The 20,423-nt window shown below is 41.8% G+C and overlaps 1 protein-coding gene across 1 annotated transcript; it reads right to left on the bottom strand.

Moving 5' to 3' along the window:
• Positions 1-1,542: 1,542 nt before the first annotated feature.
• On the bottom strand, positions 1,543-15,723 carry LOC308083677 (extracellular calcium-sensing receptor-like; the record flags this gene model as incomplete). The annotated part of the gene is made up of 10 exons (XM_080425992.1): positions 15,629-15,723; positions 11,167-11,303; positions 10,670-10,826; positions 9,550-9,636; positions 8,862-9,131; positions 6,485-6,691; positions 6,009-6,284; positions 2,775-3,002; positions 2,547-2,670; positions 1,543-2,456 (listed from the first exon to the last, which is right to left on the bottom strand). Exons 1-10 carry the CDS (start codon positions 15,635-15,637, stop codon positions 1,543-1,545), a joined length of 2,409 nt encoding a protein of 802 aa, XP_080282118.1. The 5' UTR covers positions 15,638-15,723.
• Positions 15,724-20,423: the final 4,700 nt, after the last annotated feature.

Below are 20,423 nucleotides of genomic sequence, written 5' to 3'. Positions count from 1 at the left end.
ATCACTTTTGGACTTTTACTTTGTATTCCTGTTCTGTTTTGGTCTTTTAGTTCTGTGTAGGTTGTTGCCTTGGTGTTCTGTGTTTTATTGTGTAGTATTGTTCCTAGTGTTTCCTGTCTGCTTGGTTATCCGTACCTGTCTTGTCTAACCAGTCCTGTGATTCCCAGTGTTTCCACCTGCGTCCCCTTAGTCCCCTAGCCTATCCCAATGTTGATTGTCTGTTGTGTTCAACTGTGTCTAGTTAGTCCTTGTCTATATGTATGCCCCTGTGTGTTTGGTCCCTTGTCAGTTCGTCGTCGTATTTGATGTGGTTACTTCTGTCCCAGTGTGTTTTCCAAGTCTTTGTTAATTCTAGTTTATACTAAGTCCTAGTATTCTAGTGTAAGTCCATGAGTCCTGTTGTTTTCCCATTGTGGAGTTTTTGTTAACCTGTATCTGTCGTTCTGCATTTGAGTCCTACACCTCCTGAACCTTATCGTGACAGTTGTTGCAAATATCAAGTGTTTATTAATGATTAATAATGAAATTGTGCCTATCTGAGGGGGAGGGGTTTCAGGAGAAGCAGCATTGATTGATTTACGATAGCTCTCTTGTTCCATTCGGGTTGAGGTTGAAATTATTCTTATAATAACCCCATTGTGGCACATGCAGGGCCGTATTAATATAGTTCCCAGGGCTAGGTCACATCACAGGTTACAGGTGGCAATGGTCACATACTCAATCAAAGCCATGCCCATGGTAAGAAATAATGATATTCCCTGCCCGGACCACATCGGCGGCTGCTTACATACACAGGCCATCTGAGTGATTGATTGAATATTTTATTGAGACATTTGTTAAAGTACAAAAGACACCAAATGGATAAGACGCAAATATGCCAACGGCTTGTTTCCATTGTGGTCCATTACACATTCAACACTCAAAAACTGGACAATACAAAAGACAACGATACAAAATAAAAATGTCAAAATATACATTTAGATCTGAATGTTCTGCAGGTTAGACTTGCATGACATTCAATGAATGGTAGGTTCTATTTGTCATATTTCTATTAGAGCAGCAAAGTACGGCTAGGAGTTTCAAACAGGTGTTGTGAAAGGGTACGTTTGACAATTGTAACCCTATATATAATTACCCATTATTCCAAAGCCCCAATAGTCAAACAAATGTTAGGTTAGTGTGAGTTTAGGTTCAGGGTTGATTTAAGTACACTGTCAGATCAACTGTGCTTCGAAATAAAGAGCCATCGGACCAATGCCATGGCACCGTATCATTTTCCTCTTACATACCTGTAGTACTTTGGTGCTATTTTTTAGATCTATGTATAGGTCTGAAATCACCAAACTTAAGGGAGTATGATCCACTTTTCCACCAACTTTTTTTAATGATAGATAATACATGTTTGTGTCTCTGACTGTATTATACATTTTCAGTTTAATCTGGTAGACATAAGATTATACTATTTATAAACAATCAAATATATGTTTATAAACAAATATATGTTTATAAAATACACACAGATTTGTGATTGAATTTCTCCTTCTATGTCTTGTTGGTGCCTCGACCCATGATAGACTTCTTAGTGTTTCTCTCAGGTTTCAAAAGGATGATATAACACTTTGGTCCAAACAATGCCACCAACACACCAGAACTAGATGCTAAAATAGCAAATACCTCCACTACATCTGCATATTTGCCTGGAGAGCTGATATATGCTGGGATGAAGGCTATCCACACGGCACAGAAGATCAACATGCTGAAAGTGATTAACTTGGCTTCATTGAAATTGTCTGGAAGATTCCTTGCCATGAATGCTAGGAGGAAGCTGAGAAGTGCCAGTAAACCAATATAACCTAACAACACTCCAAAACCAACTGTTGATCCCACAGCACACTCATAGACTATCTTATCACTGTGGTATTGTGTGTTTTTATAAGGAGCAGGTGAGGCAGACACAAGCCAGGCTGTGCAGATAGATGCCTGGATTAAAGTAAGAACCAGAACTGTTCCTCTCTGCTGCATGGCACCGAACCACTTCATAATGTCTCCACCCCCAGGCTTGGAGGCCTTGAACACAGCCAACACCACCATAGTCTTTACCAGGATACATGAGACACACAGCACAAAGCTGATCCCAAATGCTGCATGCCTCATTTGGCAAGTCCAGATCCTGGGACGGCCAATGAACAGAAGTGAACACAAGAAACAGAGTTTGAGAGACATCAAAAGTTGGAAGCTGAGTTCTGAGTTGTTGGCTCGTACCATGGGTGTGTTTCGGTAATAGATGAAGACCCCCAGGACAGTGGCACAGATAAGTGTGCCTAGCAGTGAGATAGTTGTCAAAGAAATACCCAGGGCCTCATTGTAGGAGAGGAACTCCACGCTCTTAGGGATACAGTGGTCACGCTGGGGACTGGACCAGAAGTCCTCTGGACAACTGGTGCACTCTGTAGAGTCTAACAAAGAGGGCAAGATTAAAGGGACAGATAAGTAGCGGATCATTCTAAAGATAATCTACTGTACATTGCTACATAATGTAAACCCACCAGTCTCATTGGTGATCTCTCCCTCAGAGCAAGCAATGCAGTCAAAGCAGCAGACTGGTTCCCCTTTCCTTCTGGCCACACGGGTTCCAGGGGAACAGCTCTCACTGCACACTGACCGAGGAGGCTACAGAGGAAAGTAAAAATGAATGATCAATTTCAGTCCAAACTAAATTACATTCATAATTATCATTAACTCGACATTAATTATTTTAGAAATTCCAAAGTGACCTTTGTGAATTCAAAGTTCCAGAAGATTCTGTCTTCATCAAGGATGAGTTCTTCACCTGCGGAGGTAGATTTCTTGACCACACCGACATTGTGAACCTTTGTGCTTCCATCAGGGAGCCACACCCAGTTCATGATATCCCAGATTGGTAAAACATCCCCATTCTCATCAAATGATACATTATCACCAAATGATGTGGTGAAGTTGACCTTTTCCAAGTAATACAAAAGCTAGAAATGGTGAGTACAATTATGAAGATGAAGATACTTGAGGAGAAAAAAACTACTTTATGCAATATGCACAATAGTCACATTGAGGTGGACTGTTGTTGTATTAACTACATCCTTGCATTATTTATAACACAATCCCAGCCATCTGTTCCTGAGGGAAGGGGGTGGGGGGTACTTGAGCTCAATTTAGATTGAGCTCAAGGATGGGTCTTAGCAGTGTCATCTCAAAACCTATACCACTTGTGCAATGATGCGCTGTGATTGCCCAATACGCTTGTGCAAGGATGCACTGTGATTGGCCAGTAGCCACTTTGAGTGGCAGTTGGGGCAAACGCTCTCACCAAAACATGACTTACTATTCTGTCCCTAACTCGAACGGTGCTGAGTCGGCCTGAAAAACTTAAAGGTCAAGAGGAGTGCCCGAAGGGATAAGAAAGCCTTTGTGGAGAACCTGGCGAGTGAAGAAGAGACGGCTGCAGCTAAAGTACAACTCAGTATAGTGTATAGGATCACCAAACAGCTAAGCGGTCCAAGGAACACCTACACTAAACTAGTTAAGGATAAACAAGGTAAACTGATAACAACTGAAAGGGAACAAGCTGAAAGATGGGCTCAACACTTTGAATAAGTGCTCAATGGACCAGAACCTGAAGAGCCTGCAGATCCAGAACCTTTGGATGACATTACTATTAACACCGATCGTCCCTCCCAAGCTAAGGATATGAAGCGGGGAAAAGCCCCTGGAATCGACCAACTGCAGAAATGTTGATGGCAGATATCACCACAGCCTCCAGGGTGCTGACCGACCTCTTCGCCAAGATATGGGAGCACAATGCCATACCAAGGGAATGGAGCAAGGGCCTCATATGCAAGCTTCCTAAGAAAGGTGACCTGAAAAACTGTGACAACTGGCGAGGCATAACACTTCTGTCCGTCCCTAGTAAAGTCTTTTGCAGAATCCTTCTTAAGAGATTTGATAGTGCCATAGATGTCAAGCTTAGAGAGGAACAGGCAGGATTTCGCAAAGGTTGAGGTTGTATCGATCAGATCTTTACCTTACGCAACATCATCGAACAGTGTATTGAGTGGAACGCCCCCTTGTATATTAACTTTATTGATTTTAAGAAGGCATTTGACAGTATTCATCGCGAGAGCCTATGGAAGACCCTAAGGGCATATGGAATACCATCCAAAATGGTCAACATCATTGGAAAATTCTATGAACACTTTGAATGCAATGTCATCCTTGATAACACCTTGACAGAGTCATTTCCCATTAAATCTGGAGTAAGACAAGGCTGCATCCTCTCCCCTATTCTGTTCCTGATTACCATCGACTGGGTTATGCGTCAAACTACATCAGACCGTCCCCGTGGAATCCAATGGACCCTGTTCTCCTTTATGGAAGACCTTGACTTTGCAGACGATCTGGCAGTCATGTCATGCACTCGTAGCCACCTCCAAGAGAAGTCTGACCGGCTAAGCAATTATGCAAAGCGAACTGGTCTGTACATCAACCAGAAAAAGACCCAGGTGATGTGCATCAATGCCCCAACAGCACCTCCAATCACCATCGATGGAGAGGTGTTGGAATGTGTAGAAGACTTTACATACCTCGGAAGCCTCATAAGCAGTGAAAGTGGAACTCAAAAAGACATCAAGATGCGTCTCAACAAAGCAAGAGGTGCTTTCAGCCAACTTCGCAACATCTGGAAGTCTAAACAATATAGCCTTAAAACCAAACTCAGGCTCTACAACAGCAATGTTAAGTTTGTCCTGCTATATGGCTCTGAGTGCTGGAGAGTAACAAAACAGGATATGAGAAAGGTTGAAGTCTTCCACAATAGCTGCTTACGTAGGATCTGCAACATCTTTTGGCCAAATAGAATCTCGAATGAGGAACTTTATAAAAAGACAGGCAGCTTGCATATGTCCCTTGAGATAAGGAGACGGAGTTGGGAAGAGAAAGAGGGGTAGACCAAAGATCACCTGGCGAAGGACAGTGATGATGGAGCTGAAGGAGATGGGTCTTTCCTGGGACGAAGCGCAGGCCAAAGCACGAGACAGGATTCAGTGTTAGTGTATGATTGCGGCCTTATGCCCCAACCCGGGATGAAGAGGATAAGTAAGTAAGTAAGCTGAGTCGGCCCAAGCGAACTTCGCAACGTTCGACGTGAGTTGCCGTGCCAAACGTTGCGAAGTTTAGCTTGCTTGCTTTAGCTCGCTTTAGCTTCGCAACGTTCGGCATGGCAACTCGCTTGCTTTAGCTCGCTTGCTTTAGCTCGCTTGCTTTAGCTCGCTTTAGCTTCGCAACGTTCGGCACGGCAACTCGCTTGCTTTAGCTCACTCGGTGGTGCCTCGCATGGCTCAAGTTCGCTTGAGACGGCGTGTCTCCGTCGCGGTCAAAAACGATATGTGCAAAAAAAGAAAACAATGCCACCAACACACCAGAACTAGATGCTAAAATAGTAAATACCTCCATTACATCTGCATATTTCCCTGGAGAACTGATATATGCTGGGATAAAGGCTATCCATGAAGGCTATCCACACGGCACAGAAGATATACATGCTGAAAGTGATTAACTTGGCTTCATTGGGAAAAAAAATGCCCGCAGTTGTTGTAGGCAGAGGCACTTCCGCGTTGGCCACAGAAGGGGGGCGTGGTTATAGCACAAGTTGTATAGGCTTTAGTATGTCGCGTCTTCTTGGCATGATTTATTTTCTTTTTACAGTCAATGAACAGGGGCTGCAACTACTCCTCACTTTCTCTCTAGTCCTACACTTAAGTGTTTACCCCCAAGGACTTCTTTCTAACTGTGTTTTTGCTCCAAACACTGATAAAAATGTACTAACACTATTAAAAAAAGCTTATTCTTTTCATCCTACCTTGTTCATTTTCATGTAATGTAAAAAATGTACCAGTCACGTTTAAATATTTATTATTATTCTAAATTAGAATACAACTAGATACGTTAAGAGACTAAACTGAATATTCATATCACACCTGCCATGGCTGTATTGTCTGCAAAGTGGCACAGCTGTGCCCAATGAAAGGCCCTCTTCCTGGCACACACTGCAACATGTCATGGAGGGCATGGGCCAGAGCATACACAGCCTTGTAAATATTATACTCTGGCCTGAGTTCAGACACATCCAAAAGGGTAGTTTCTGATGTCCCTAGGTCCTCTTGTCCAGTACACACCTCTCCACCAGCATCCACCCACTCTGACGGAACGGGTACAAATTTACACTGAAATGTGTGCTCCCAAAACTGCCTCACCTGAAGAAACACAATGAAGACTTAAAGGGCTATTCTCTTTCAAACACTTCTGCAGTCAGGGGTGCACACAAAAGCCACTGTAGACGATAACATTTGAATTACCCCATAAAAGTGTGTTTGTTTTATGCCTTTCAGCATAAATAAAACAACTCGTAATTTAGAAATTGCAGTTTAAATACTAAATTAAACAAAAGACTCACTATGGAGTGTTCATGTGTGTTGTCAGGATCATTGTGAGGATGTATTTTTAACATGAAGTCCTTGAATCCTGGTATCTCTCCACGATGGATGGCGACCCCTAGGGTGCTTAACAGGTACGGCATGTAGCGAGGAGTGTGGAAATGAGTATATGTCGTCCAACCCGCAGCCGCTAACCACTGCAGACCTGTCACTTTCTGTCTTACCACCTGTTGATTGTGTGGAAATACACACTCTCACTCACACACACACACACACACACACACACACACACACACACACACACACACACACACACACACGCGCGTATTATATCGTCACTGTCGCAGATATCTGCATTTTCCAACTAAAAAAAAATATATTTTAAATAAATCATTGCTATTGAACACCCTCTACGTCTGTGTGTGAGTTTTACAAATATTGAACCAATGAAAAGTATTAAAAAAACACCTCCTAACTCCTAAAAACTGTCGGTCAAACCACCTAACTCCAAGTCAGACGGGAAAAAAATCTCCACATTAATGGTCAAAAACCTCCTAACTCCACTTGAGCTGTATCTGGGTAAAGTGATGATAATATAAGGACACATTCAAGTATCTGACAATGTATAAAGTCACCGTACTGACTTTGATGAGGCAGTATTATGTTTTTTTTATAACATGTTTTTTTAAAGTATATGTATGATATATGAGGGGACTTTTAATCATAGCCTGCCGTCCTTTCTACCTACCACGCGACTTCAGCATTGTGATTGTAGCCGTTGTTTACATTCATCCTGGAGCTAATAAGGACACAGCTATGAGGGAATTACACCAGGCGATTAGTGCACAAGAAAATCGCCACCCGGACTGCGCAGTCATCTGCCTAGGCGACTTCAACCGGACAGACTTAAAAAAGGTCTTTCCCAAATTCCACCAGCATGTCGCCTGCAGCACCCGTCAACAACGACGAGTCTGACTACAGAGAGGAGATCAAATCACTGGCACACTGGTGCCGGGAGAACAACCTCTCTCTTAACGTCGACAAGACCAAAGAACTGATCGTGGACTTCAGGAGGCCGCGGAGAGACCATGCGCCCATCCTCATCGACGGTGCTGCAGTGGAAAGGGTCAGCGAGTTCAAGTTCCTCGGAGTACACATCGAGGAGGACCTCAAATGGGAGACGCACTCCACACACGTGAGGAAAAAGGCTCAGCAGCGACTGTACTGGCTCCGCCGCCTGAAGAAGCTCGGAGTAGGACGTCGCATCCTCAGGCTGTACTGCAACAGTTCTGTTGAAGGCATCCTAACAGGCTGTGTCACGGCCTGGTACGGGAACTGCACTGCCCGAGAAAAGATCAGCCTACAACGAGTAGTGCGATCGGCAGAGCGGATAATGGGAATCGAGCTCCCAGCGCTCCAGGAACTGTACAAAAAGCGGTGCGTGGTCAAAGCCAAGCGCATCATCAAGGACAAGCACCACCCAAGTCACAGACTGTTCAACCCCCTACAACGACCGCGACCGGGCAAGGGGCTCTACCGCAGTATCAAGAGTTCCACCACCAGGTTCTGGTGTAGTTTCAATCCGGCTGCTGTCAGAATGCTGAATGGGGCATAAGACTGAATGAGGCATAGGCCTTGTTCAGCAGCCTGACAACAGGCGGCGCAGACTTTTCTGGCTCTTCCTGAACACACCTGTGGATTATACCAGGGACAATGACTTGGACTTTAGCCCCCCCTCGGACACACCTGTGGACTACACCAGGTACAAATGACTTTTTGTTGCACTCCCTCATGGAGCTACTTGCGGATTATACTAGGGTCAGTCCACTCTAGGTGGACACGCACTGACCTTTTGCACCTTAATCCCTTGTATAACGCACTGACTTTTCTTGGTCTTTTTTTATTGTGCTCCTTTTCCTCTAAGCACCTTAACGTCCATTGTCTATCATGCACAGTATAAGTATAACATGCACAGTATACAATACATTGCTGCTATGCTCAGGCACCTTAGTTTAGTTTTTTTTTAGTTTTTTAGTTTTTTATTATCAGGTAATTTGTAAATATGTAGATAACTTGTCTGGCCTTCTGTTGCTCTCTTGTTTTGATCTCCTTCCCACTTGCCCCCCACCCTCTTCTTCTCCCCCCCCCTCTTCTTTCTATGGAAACTAACGTTGCGATGGGAACGATGTACAAAAAAGAATTTCACCCACTTTTTTACCTTGTAAACCTGTGATGTGACAATAAAACTGATTCTGATTCTGATTCTGATGTATTTCCTTCAATGTAACTTATTTCAGATTCTATTTCAGATTGAACTATTTCATATATAATAATTATTAGCATAAGAGGTGACTCTCATAAAGGTTACATACATTTCAAATCCCATATAAAACAAACCTCCTCCATGATGTTAATCATATAGGTTCCATATGCAAATGCAATGACCACACGAGCTGTGGATTGCTTCATCACAGTGACGATCCTGTCCAGTTTGTCCAGGTCATTGTCCCAGGGCAGGGCCTCTGAATAAGCCACACAACCCAAACCAGACCGGGCCAGGTCGGACAGGAAGGTTCGGCCAGCATTGCGGCCATAAGCATCGTCACTAAACAGCAGTCCTACCCAGGTCCATCCAAACCGCATCATGAGCTGCAGCATAGCTCGCACCTAAAGAACCACAATCTGATCAGAAAATAATCTTACTCTATCTAGTTCCCTATTCTCACAACAAAATGGAGCGTGTCCCCCGAAAAAATGAAAGAAATCGCCCACTTCTATACTTGTAAACCTGTTATGAGACAATAAAAGTGCTTCTGATTCAGATATATTTTTTTTGTTTTTGTTCACATACAGTGGTGGAAAGTAACTAAATACACTTGCTAAATACATTTCAGTACTGTTACTTTTTTTCCTCCATCATTTATACAAGTTACTGTGCAGATTCATATCATTATGACCCACCACACATTACTCACTTAAGCCCTGTTTTATACTAGAGCTGCAATTTTTGAAAACGTTTGACAAAATGTAAAACATAAAACAGTGAGCCATTCATAATGAGTTTGGAACATGTACGACTGTTTACCTGAAAGTCATTATTTGGGATTGTTCTAAAGAAGGACGGGAACTGATTCAGGTCACTCAGAGTGGAGGAAGCAGCATAGTGACTTATCTGAAGAAAAAAAGGCACAAAACATTCTGTTCTGGGATATACTATTAGTATTTTTGATCATTTCCCCTGCAAGCAGCGCATTGAGCTGAGGGGGAGGAAGTAAAAAAGAAAAGTAAAGAATAATGATGCTGCATTGTCTTTTGTTAAACCAATTGGTTTTTTATAAACCAATTGGAGCACAATCCCTACCCATAATCACAATAGAATCCTAAGCATCCTTAAGCACCATGGACAGAGACACTGTCAAGGATTCCTACTCTCAGGTCTGGACAAAGAGTCAGATTCATTGTGATCCGACCTTTTGAAAGCCTACTTCACACTCCATTCAAAATCTACCCTCTCTGCTCATATGCTCTCCCTGCAAGTAAATACGTTCTGTGTCTTTCAAGCTGTAAAAAAAAAAACAATACATTATTTATCACATTTTACATTTGTAAATAACAAAATAATCAAAATTAAGCATAATATTAACCCATTAAGAGCGGGGACGCATCTGTGTAACCACTTTAACCATTATTTTATACTTTGGCAATTTTTTTTGTAATCGTCAAAATACGAGCAAATCTTTGAATATATATATATTTTAAAGTCATTTTATTTTTTACTCAAATCTTTGCTTCTGGGGGATCCCTGGAACAACGTATTTTGAGATGGGGGTGAGATGAAAAGTTTGAGCACCACTGATTATAGCAACAAAAGACTGTTAGGATTTAGAAGACATTTGTAGAATCTGCAAAAGTAAAGATTTGAGTTACAAATGTTTGCTTATAAAATGCATAAATATTCAAAGATTTGCATACATTTTGCATAATGTTTTTAAAAATAGCAGATATCTGATATTTTTGAATAGGTGGTTTTAGGTCATGGTAAAAGGGCATTCAAGTAGGAAACTTACCATGGGTACTCTGTATAAACCTAATATTCTAGAGAGAGCAATAGCACTTGATGAGGTACCAGGACCCACAATTCCCAGCACTGGAGGAGACCCAACACAGCCCTCATCCAATTGAAAGTGCTCCTCTCTCCCACTGACCAATGACATGGCTCCGCGGAATTCAACCTCAGCCGTCATACAGTTATCATAGGCATCATAACCCAGAGTCACATCGGGCAGTAAGCTGGGGTTTCTGTTGATTTCAGTTATGGCATAAGCCATGGCCTGGGCATGCCTGAACCCTCGAATGAAAATGCTATACACACACAAAATCACACTGTAACCTTGCATATATACTTTGTAGAAATATACAACATTAACTAATCCTTTGTTATTATCTATTAATCTATCAGTTTAACAAACTTTAATCCTATTCTTAATCAGCTATTCAAAAATAGCCGATCTACAACTTGTAAATCTGACCCAAAAATTGAATATCTAGATAGATTGGGGGGATTTTTTTTAAATTTTGAAACAAAATGACAAAAATGGTCTCTCATGGTGGTCCCTGGCACAAAATCTTTTCAGATGGGATTCCACGGCCAAACGCAATTTGAGGATCACTGTGACTGGGCTATTGTATTTGTGCTACTCACCTAGAGCAAGTGAACTCGTGTGGCTTGGAGGTGAAAGACAGCTCAGGGAAGACAGAGGAGAAATGGATCTCAAACAAACCACCCAGAATGACGTCCCCAGCCTTGTACATTCTGTTCAGCTTAAACTGTGCCTGTATCTGACATGAAGAGGAAGGTGAGGAAGACAAAGGAGAGAATAAAGAAAACAACATCAAGTACATGAAAAGCAGGTGTGTGTCTAGACAAGCCCTCATGACTGTCCTTCCCGTCTAACCCCCTCTCCCAAATCCTTTGTCCAATTGCTACATTTTATACACAGTGCTATGCCATCCATTCTGCCACCTTATGCCATTACGTAATCTGTCACACCGCCCATCTGGGCAGAGGCACAAGGGGCAGGGCTTTTGAACCTTTTGAATTTCAAAAGCCCCCTAACCCTGACCCCCAGTTTGATATGCATTAGGCCACAGACCCCCATTTGATACCATTTAGCATCAATCTACAATGGATAACCTGCTTTTCTTTTAGGTTTTCGTTTTTTTTACTGTTGCTACCAAAAAAAGTACCCCCACCCCAGACATTTTCAAAAATAGTGATAATAGCAGGCTCACAATGCATCCATTTAGTATTAGTCTCTCAAGCCAAACAACTCTTCTATAATCTATGAATGCTACAGAGTCTGTAACTACGCCTCCTGAAAACTGCAAACTGTTATCTTTAAAATGTATTCTTGAATGTCCATTTATGATAAGCAGCAAGCTTGATAGGCTTCAACTAATTAGTTTTACAGTAAGAATTAGTTATGCCACTATACAGACGAAACAGAAGTGGAGGGAGGCCAGACATTGCATTCGTAGAAAATGGCAGAAGCATTTGAAAATAGTCAGCGCCAACAGTCTGTCTCTCTCGACTAATTCAGGATAAGGCCCATCCATCCAGGAAAATTTAGGTGCACCCAATGGAGGTAGCAGAGAGGTCTACATGAAAGCTATGGCCAGGGGCCTCCTCACCCATTAATCCACCCCTGTGTACAAGGCTGTGTACGTACTGTATGTGATCTGGTCCATGACCTGCATGACATTTTGCAACGTGCCAGGAAGAGGACCTTTCATTGGGCACAGCTGTGTCAGTTGGCAGACAATGCAGCCATAGGTGTCATATGAATTTATTGTTTAAGTAACCAAACACTAATTTATATAGCGCTTTTCTAAGTACACAAAGAAGCTTTGCATGGGGGGAGGAGAAAACAACAAAGAAAACCTACTTTATTAGGGATAGAAACATTAAGAAAAGGCTTCGACTAAGGAATAAAATCAATCAAAACAGTGGAGTGATGAGAAAGGGGGGTGTGGAGTTAGCAGGGGAAAGCCATATTGAAGAGGTGGGTTTTAAGGGTGGGGGTTTCTCTGAGAGTATTGGGGAGTGCATAGTCCATAGTCACACAGCGACCATTTTGGAATTTAACATTGCGTTGCTATGGTAACTGGGGTGGCAACTGGGGTGGCATTTCATTGACTTAATGGCAATATGGCCGCCGTGTGAATATGGTCTATTCCACAGGGTTGGGGCAGCAAAAGCAAAAGCTCTATCGTCCCAGGTACGGTACGTGGTCCCATGGGGACCTAAAGGAGGTTTGCGTCACCAGACCTGAGGTCTGATGATGAAGAACTTGAACTTCAACTCGAATACATGTTGCCTCCATAAGTCCCCCTGATCGATGACATCGTCATTCTCTGCATCATGGGTACAACATGGATAAGCAGTGGTGTAAAGTAATTAAGTACATTTACTCAAGTACTGTACTTAAAATGTTCAATACTTTTACTTTTACTCCACTGCATCTCAGAGACAAATGTTATACTCCACTACAAGGATTTGAAAACTTTATTATCACAGCTTCACATAATGATCAGAATTGATAATGAAATTGTGCCTATCTGAGGGGGAGGGGTTTCAGGAGAAGCAGCATTGATTGATTTACGATAGCTCTTTTGTTCCATTCGGGTTGAGGTTGAAATTATACTTATAATAACCCCATTGTGGCACATGCAGGGTCGTATTAATATAGTTCCCAGGGCTAGGTCACATCACAGGTTACAGGTGGCAATGGTCACATACTCAATGCCCGGACCACATCAGCGACTGATTACATACACAGGCCATCTGAGTGATTGATTGAATATTGTATTGAATTTTTTTTTTAAAGTACAGCAGAAAACATGAGTTAAAAAGACACCAAATGGATGAGACACCAATATGCCAACGGCTTGTTTCCATTGTGGTCCATTACACATTCAACACTCAAACAACTGGACAATACAAGAGTGCAGATGTGGCAAGGTGGAAATAACAATTATGATCACCATTAATTGCTCCACTGATCCGCCCTTGTTGCCATGGGAACTGTTCTTGGGGCAGTAACAGAGTACAGATTGCGACTCAAACATATACACTCAATGTATAAAATAAATGATAACACACAGATGCACGCAACTTATAAAATAAATGATAGACATGTAGTTACAAAACTGACCCCATCACACAGACAACGATACAAAATAAAAATGTCAAAATATACGTTTAGATCTGAATGTTGTGCAGGTTAGACTTGCATGACATTCAATGAATGGTAGGTTCTATTTGTCATATTTCTATTAGAGCAGCTGAGTTCGGCTAGGAGTTTCAAACAGGATTTTTCTTTAACAAAACAAAACCATTGATGGCTAGCACGTGCATATAATGGTTGGTGGTGTTGTGAAAGGGTACGTTTGACAATTTTAACCCTATATATAATTGCCCATTATTCCAAAGCCCCAATAGTCAAACAAATGTTAGGTTAATAATAATAATAATAATAATAAACTTTATTTGTATAGCACCTTTCATGACATGAAATGCAGCTCAAAGTGCTTTACAGAGCAAGAATACAATTACAGTTAGAACCAATTTAACAATAAAGCAAACAAAAATAAAATAAAATAAAATAAAAGCAAAGGCAAAAGCAAAGGCATAAAACAACATTAAAATAGGGAATACAGTGAGGAATTAAAAATCAATGATTTATCGTGCGTTGGGAAATACAGCACTGAGCGTACTGGCCAATACAAATTAATAGGCGCGTGCGCTCCGATGCGCAATTTCCGAACGCACCCTCTTAAGCGCACTGTCAGATCAACTGTGCGTCGAAATAAAGAGCCATCGGATCAATGCCATGGCACCGTATGATTTTCCTCTTACATACCTGTAGTACTTTACTTTTAGATCTATGTATAGGTCTGAAAATCACCAAACTTAAGGGAGTACTTTCCACCAACTTTTCTTTATGACAGATAATACATGTTTGTGTCTCTGACTGGATTATACATTTTCAGTTTAATCTAGTAGACATAAGATTCTACTATTTATAAACAATCAAATATATGTTTATAAACTTATTGTGATAAAATACACACAGATTTGTCATTGAATTTCTGCTTCTATGTCTTGGTGGTGCCTCGACCCATGATAGACTTCTTAGTGTTTCTCTCTGGTTTCAAAAGGATGATATAACACTTTGGTCCAAACAATGCCACCAACACACCAGAACTAGATGCTAAAATAGCAAATACCTCCACTACATCTGCATATTTGCCTGGAGAACTGATATATGCTGGGATGAAGGCTATCCACACGGCACAGAAGATCAACATGCTGAAAGTGATTAACTTGGCTTCATTGAAGTTGTCTGGAAGATTCCTTGCCATGAATGCTAGGAGGAAGCTGAGGAGGGCCAGTAAACCAATATAACCTAACAACACTCCAAAACCAACTATTGATCCCACATCACACTCATAGACTATCTTATCACTGTGGTATCGTGTGTTTTTATAAGGAGCAGGTGAGGCAGACACAAGCCAGGCTGTGCAGATAGATGCCTGGATTAAAGTAAGAACCAGAACTGTTCCTCTCTGCTGCATGGCACCGAACCACTTCATAATATCTGCACCCCCAGGCTTGGAGGCCTTGAACACAGCCAACACCACCATAGTCTTTACCAGGATACATGAGACACACAGCACAAAGCTGATTCCAAATGCTGCATGCCTCATTTGGCAAGTCCAGAGTCTGGGACGGCCAATGAACAGAAGTGAGCACAAGAAACAGAGTTTGAGTGACATCAAAAGTTGGTAGCTGAGTTCTGAGTTGTTGGCCCGTACCATGGGTGTGTTTCGATAATAGATGAAGACCCCCAGGACAATGGCACAGGTAAGTGTGCCTAGCAGTGAGATAGTTGTCAAAGAAATACCCAGGGCCTCATTATAGGAGAGGAACTCCACGCTCTTAGGGATACAGTGGTCACGCTGGGGACTGGACCAGAAGTCCTCTGGACAACTGGTGCACACGGTAGAGTCTAACAAAGAGGGCAAGATTAATAAAGGGACAGATAAGTAGCGGATCATTCTAAAGATAATCTACTGTACATTGCTACATAATGTAAACCCACCAGTCTCATTGCTGATCTCTCCCTCAGAGCAAGCAATGCAGTCAAAGCAGCAGACTGGTTCCCCTTTCCTTCTGGCCACACGGGTTCCAGGGGAACAGCTCTCACTGCACACTGACCGAGGAGGCTACATAGGAAAGTAACAATGAATGATCAATTTCAGTCCAAACTAAATTACATTCATAATTATCATTAACTCGACATTAACTATTTTAGAAAGCCAAAGTGACCTTTGTGAATTCAAAGTTCCAGAAGATTCTGTCTTCATCAAGGATGAGTTCTTCACCTGCGGAGGTAGATTTCTTGACCACACCCACATTGTGAACCTTTGTGCTTCCATCAGGGAGCCACACCCAGTTCATGATATCCCAGATTGGTAAAACATCCCCATTCTCATCAAATGATACATCATCACCAAATGATGTGGTGAAGTTGACCTTTTCCAAGTAATACAAAAGCTAGAAATGGTGAGTACAATTATGAAGATGAAGATACTTGAGGGAAGAAAACGACTTTATGCAATATGCACAATAGTCACATTGAGATGGACTGTTATTGTAATAACTACACCCTTGCATTATTTATAACACAATCCCAGCCATCTGTTCCTGAGAGAAGGGGGTGGGGGTACTTGAGCTCAATTTAGATTGAGCTCAAGATGGGTCTTAGCAGCGTCATCCCAAAACCTATACCACTTGTGCAATGATGCGCTGTGATTGCCCAATACGCTTGTGCAAGGACGCGCTGTGATTGGCCAGTAGCCACTTTGAGTGGCAGTTGGGGCAAACGCTCTCACCAAAACATGATTTACTTCTCTGTCCCTATCGGTACATAACTCGAACGGTGCTGAGTCGGCCCAAGCGAACTTCGCAACGTTCGGCACGGCAACTCGCTCGCTTTAGCTTGCTTTAGCTTCGCAACGTTAGGCATGGCAACTCGTTTGCTTTAGCTCACTCGATGGTGCCCCACGCGGCTGAAGTTAGCTTGAGACGGCGTGTCTCCGTCGCGATAAAAAACTATATGGGCAAAAAAAAATGCCCGCAGTTGTTGTAGGCAGAGGGAGGCACTTCCGCGCTGGCCACAGAAGGGGGGCGTGGTTATAGCACAAGTTGTATAGGCTTTAGTATGTTGCGTGTTCTTGGCATGATTTATTTTCTTTTTACAGTCAATGAACAGGGGCTGCAACTAGTCCTCACTTTCTCTCTAGTCCTCAAGGCCAGCCAATGAGGGCTTGCCAATGGCTTCCCATGCCCTCTCAGAATATGGGATCTATACAACCGATGTGCTTTGCTGTGTGTACGTCCACTGTGCATCCCTCTTTTTTCTTGTACAGGTCTCGTTCTCACCCTCCCCCTGCCCACTCGCGGCCCAAACACAAACATCTAACACACACACACACAGACACATTTTCATATTGCTTAATTATAGAGCTTCAGCTGATAGTAAGTAAATGTAACTGAATACATTGTGAAAACAATAATAATCATAATGTGGCAACCTGTAGTGACATTTTGTGTCAGATCTTGTTTTCTTAAGATTCATGAAAGGTCAATCTTGAATCTTTTTTTGCTTCAAAAAGGGACTTCAGAATTGAATGCACTGGAAAACTGCAATGACTGACAAATGTCTATGGGGTATTAAACCATCTGCTGTGCACAAAGATGCTACGCACACCAGGTCCTTGTAGTGGTGCCGGCTCACGGCAGAATAATCTCAAAGTAAATTGTCAAAGTATTAAACCATCTGGCCATTAGAAAAAAGGGGTTATTACATTTTGTCAGCATGAAAAACATGTTATTCTGTGTTCCAGCATGCATGTACCTCAACATATTAAGTCCCCCCCCCCCCAAGGGCTTCTTTGTAACTGTGTTTCTGCTCCAACCACTGATAAACATTTACTAACACTATAAAAAACAGCTTTGTTCATTTTCATTTACCAGTCACATTTAAATATGTATTATTATTCAAAATTAGAATACAACTAGACTAGTTGTATATACTAGAGACTAAACTGAATATTCATATCACACCTGCCATGGCTGTATTGTCTGCAAACTGGCACAGCTGTGCCCAATGAAAGGCCCTCTTCCTGGCACACACTGCAGCATGTCATGGAGGGCATGGGCCAGAGCATACACAGCCTTGTAAATATTATACTCTGGCCTGAGGTCAGACACATCCAAAAGAGTTGTTTCTGATGTCCCTAGGTCCTCTTGTCCAGTACACACCTCTCCACCAGCATCCACCCACTCTGACGGAACGGGTGCAAATTTACACTGAAATGTGTGCTCCCAAAACTGCCTCACCTAAAGAAACACAATGAAGACTTAAAGGGCTATTCTCTTTCAAACACTTCTGCAGTCATTTTAACATCTACGCTGGATGTTGTGTGCATCCCTGACTGTTTTTAAGTTGCTTGATTCAATATTTTGTTCGTATTTTCTTCTTTTTCAAATACATTACAAAATAAAATGTAAAAGGTGTAAAAAAATGTAAAAAAAACACAGCCCCCTCGTGCATTATATGGACAATATCAATCATCACCAGTAGGCTACCAGGGACATGTGTTTTCAATGAGTCCTAAGGCCAGACCGCACCAATGCAACTAGTCGCAACTCCTTCTAACAAAACAGTTCTAAGGCCAGTCCACACCATTGCAACTCCTTGCAACTGCCATTGGGGATAATGGTTGCAAGCAGTTGCAAGTAGCTGCATGTTGCAAGGAGTTGCATTGGTGTGGACTGACCTGAACATGGTTAAGATGAGGTGTGTCTGATCAAATGAATGTCAAACATCTAAATATTGAATCAAACAGCTTAAAAAACTGTCCGTGGTGCACACAAGAGCCACTGTAGACGATAAAATTTGAATTACACCATAAAAGTTTGTTTGTTTTATGCCTTTAAGCATAAATAAAACAACTCGTGAATATTTAGAAATTGCTGTTCAAATACTAAATTAAACAAAAAACTCACTATGGAGTGTTCATGTGTGTTGTCAGGATCATTGTGAGGATGTATTTTTAACATGAAGTCCTTGAATCCTGGTATCTCTCCACGATGGATGGCAACCCCTAGGGTGCTTAACAGGTACGGCATGTAGCGAGGAGTGTGGAAATGAGTATATGTCGTCCAACCCGCAGCCGCTAACCACTGCAGACCTATCACTTTCTGTCTTACCACCTGTTGATTGTGTGGTACAAAGTGCTTTGAATGTATGTTACATTCACTCATTCACACACACACACACACACACACACACACACACACACACACACACACACACACACACACACACACACACACACACACACACACACACACACACACACACACACACACACACACACACACCCCAATGAAAAGTATTACAAAAGCGCGTCTGACTAAACCTCCTAACTGCATTGGATCATCAAAACTGTCGGTCAAACCACCTAACTCCAATAGTTTTTTTTCCATCGTTGATTATAGAATGATGAAGTCAGACGGAAAAAAAACATCCACCCCCACATTAATGGTCAAAAACCCATTCACATTCAAGTATCTGACAATGTATAAAGTCACCATACCAACTTTGATGAGGCAGTATTTTTTTTTTTTTTTTTTTCCTGAAAAGTTTATATTTGGACATAGCTGGTAGCTGCCCGACAGCAGAGCTATGTATGTATGATATATGAAGCGATGCATTTCCTTCAATGTAACTTATTTCAGATTCCTTATAACTATTTCATATATAATACTTATTAGCAAAAGAAGTTTCACATGTCAACGTGACTCTCCTGGTTAAATGAAGGCTACATACATTTCAAATCTCATATAAAACAAACTTCATCCATGATGTTAATCATATAGGTTCCATATGCAAATGCAATGACCACACAGGCTGTGGATTGCTTCATCACAGTGACGATCCTGTCCAGTTTGTCCAGGTCATTGTCCCAGGGCAGGGCCTCTGAATAAGACACACAACCCAAACCAGACCGGGCCAGGTCGGACAGGAAGGTTCGGCCAGCATTGCGGCCATAAGCATCGTCACTAAACAGCAATCCTACCCAGGTCCATCCAAACCGCATCATGAGCTGCAGCATAGCTCGCACCTAAAGAACCACAATCTGATCAGAAAATAATCTTACTCTATCTGTATATTCCCTATTCTCACAACAAAATGGAGCGTGCCCAAAACGTTTTAAAGAAATCGCCCACTTCTTTACGCAAACCTGTGATGAGACAATAAAAGCGCTTCTGATTCAGATTATTTATTTATTTTCTTTCACAAACAGTGGTGGAAGAAAGTAACATTTGCTCAAGTACTGTAATCAAGTACATTTGAGTACATTTTGAGGTACTGTTACCTTTTTTCTCCATCATTTATACAAGTTACTGTGCAGATTCATATTATTATTACAAACCAGAAACCACACATTAACCACTTAAACCCTGTTTTATACTTCAGATATTCAAAAAAACATAAAACAGCGAGCCATTCATAATGAGTGTGGAACATGTACTGCTGTTTACCTGAAAGTCATTATTTGGGATTGTTCTAAAGAAGGACGGGAACTGATTCAGGTCACTCAGAGTGGAGGAAGCAGCATAGTGACTTATCTGAAAAAAAGCCACAAAACATCTGTTCTGGGATATACAATTAGTATGTTTTTATAATTTCCCCTGCAAGCAGCGCATTGAGCTGAGGGGGGAGGAAGAAAAAAATTAAAAATAAAAGTAAAGAATAATGAGGCTGCATTGTCTTTTATCTTCAAACAAGGAGGGCAGGCATTGCCATTTTGAATCACATTTCA

This window comes from Gymnoscopelus braueri (genome assembly GCF_963280865.1).
Source record: "Gymnoscopelus braueri genome assembly, chromosome: 4".
NCBI classification, from domain to species: Eukaryota; Metazoa; Chordata; class Actinopteri; order Myctophiformes; family Myctophidae; genus Gymnoscopelus; species Gymnoscopelus braueri.
This window is presented reverse-complemented; position numbering and strand designations above follow the sequence as displayed.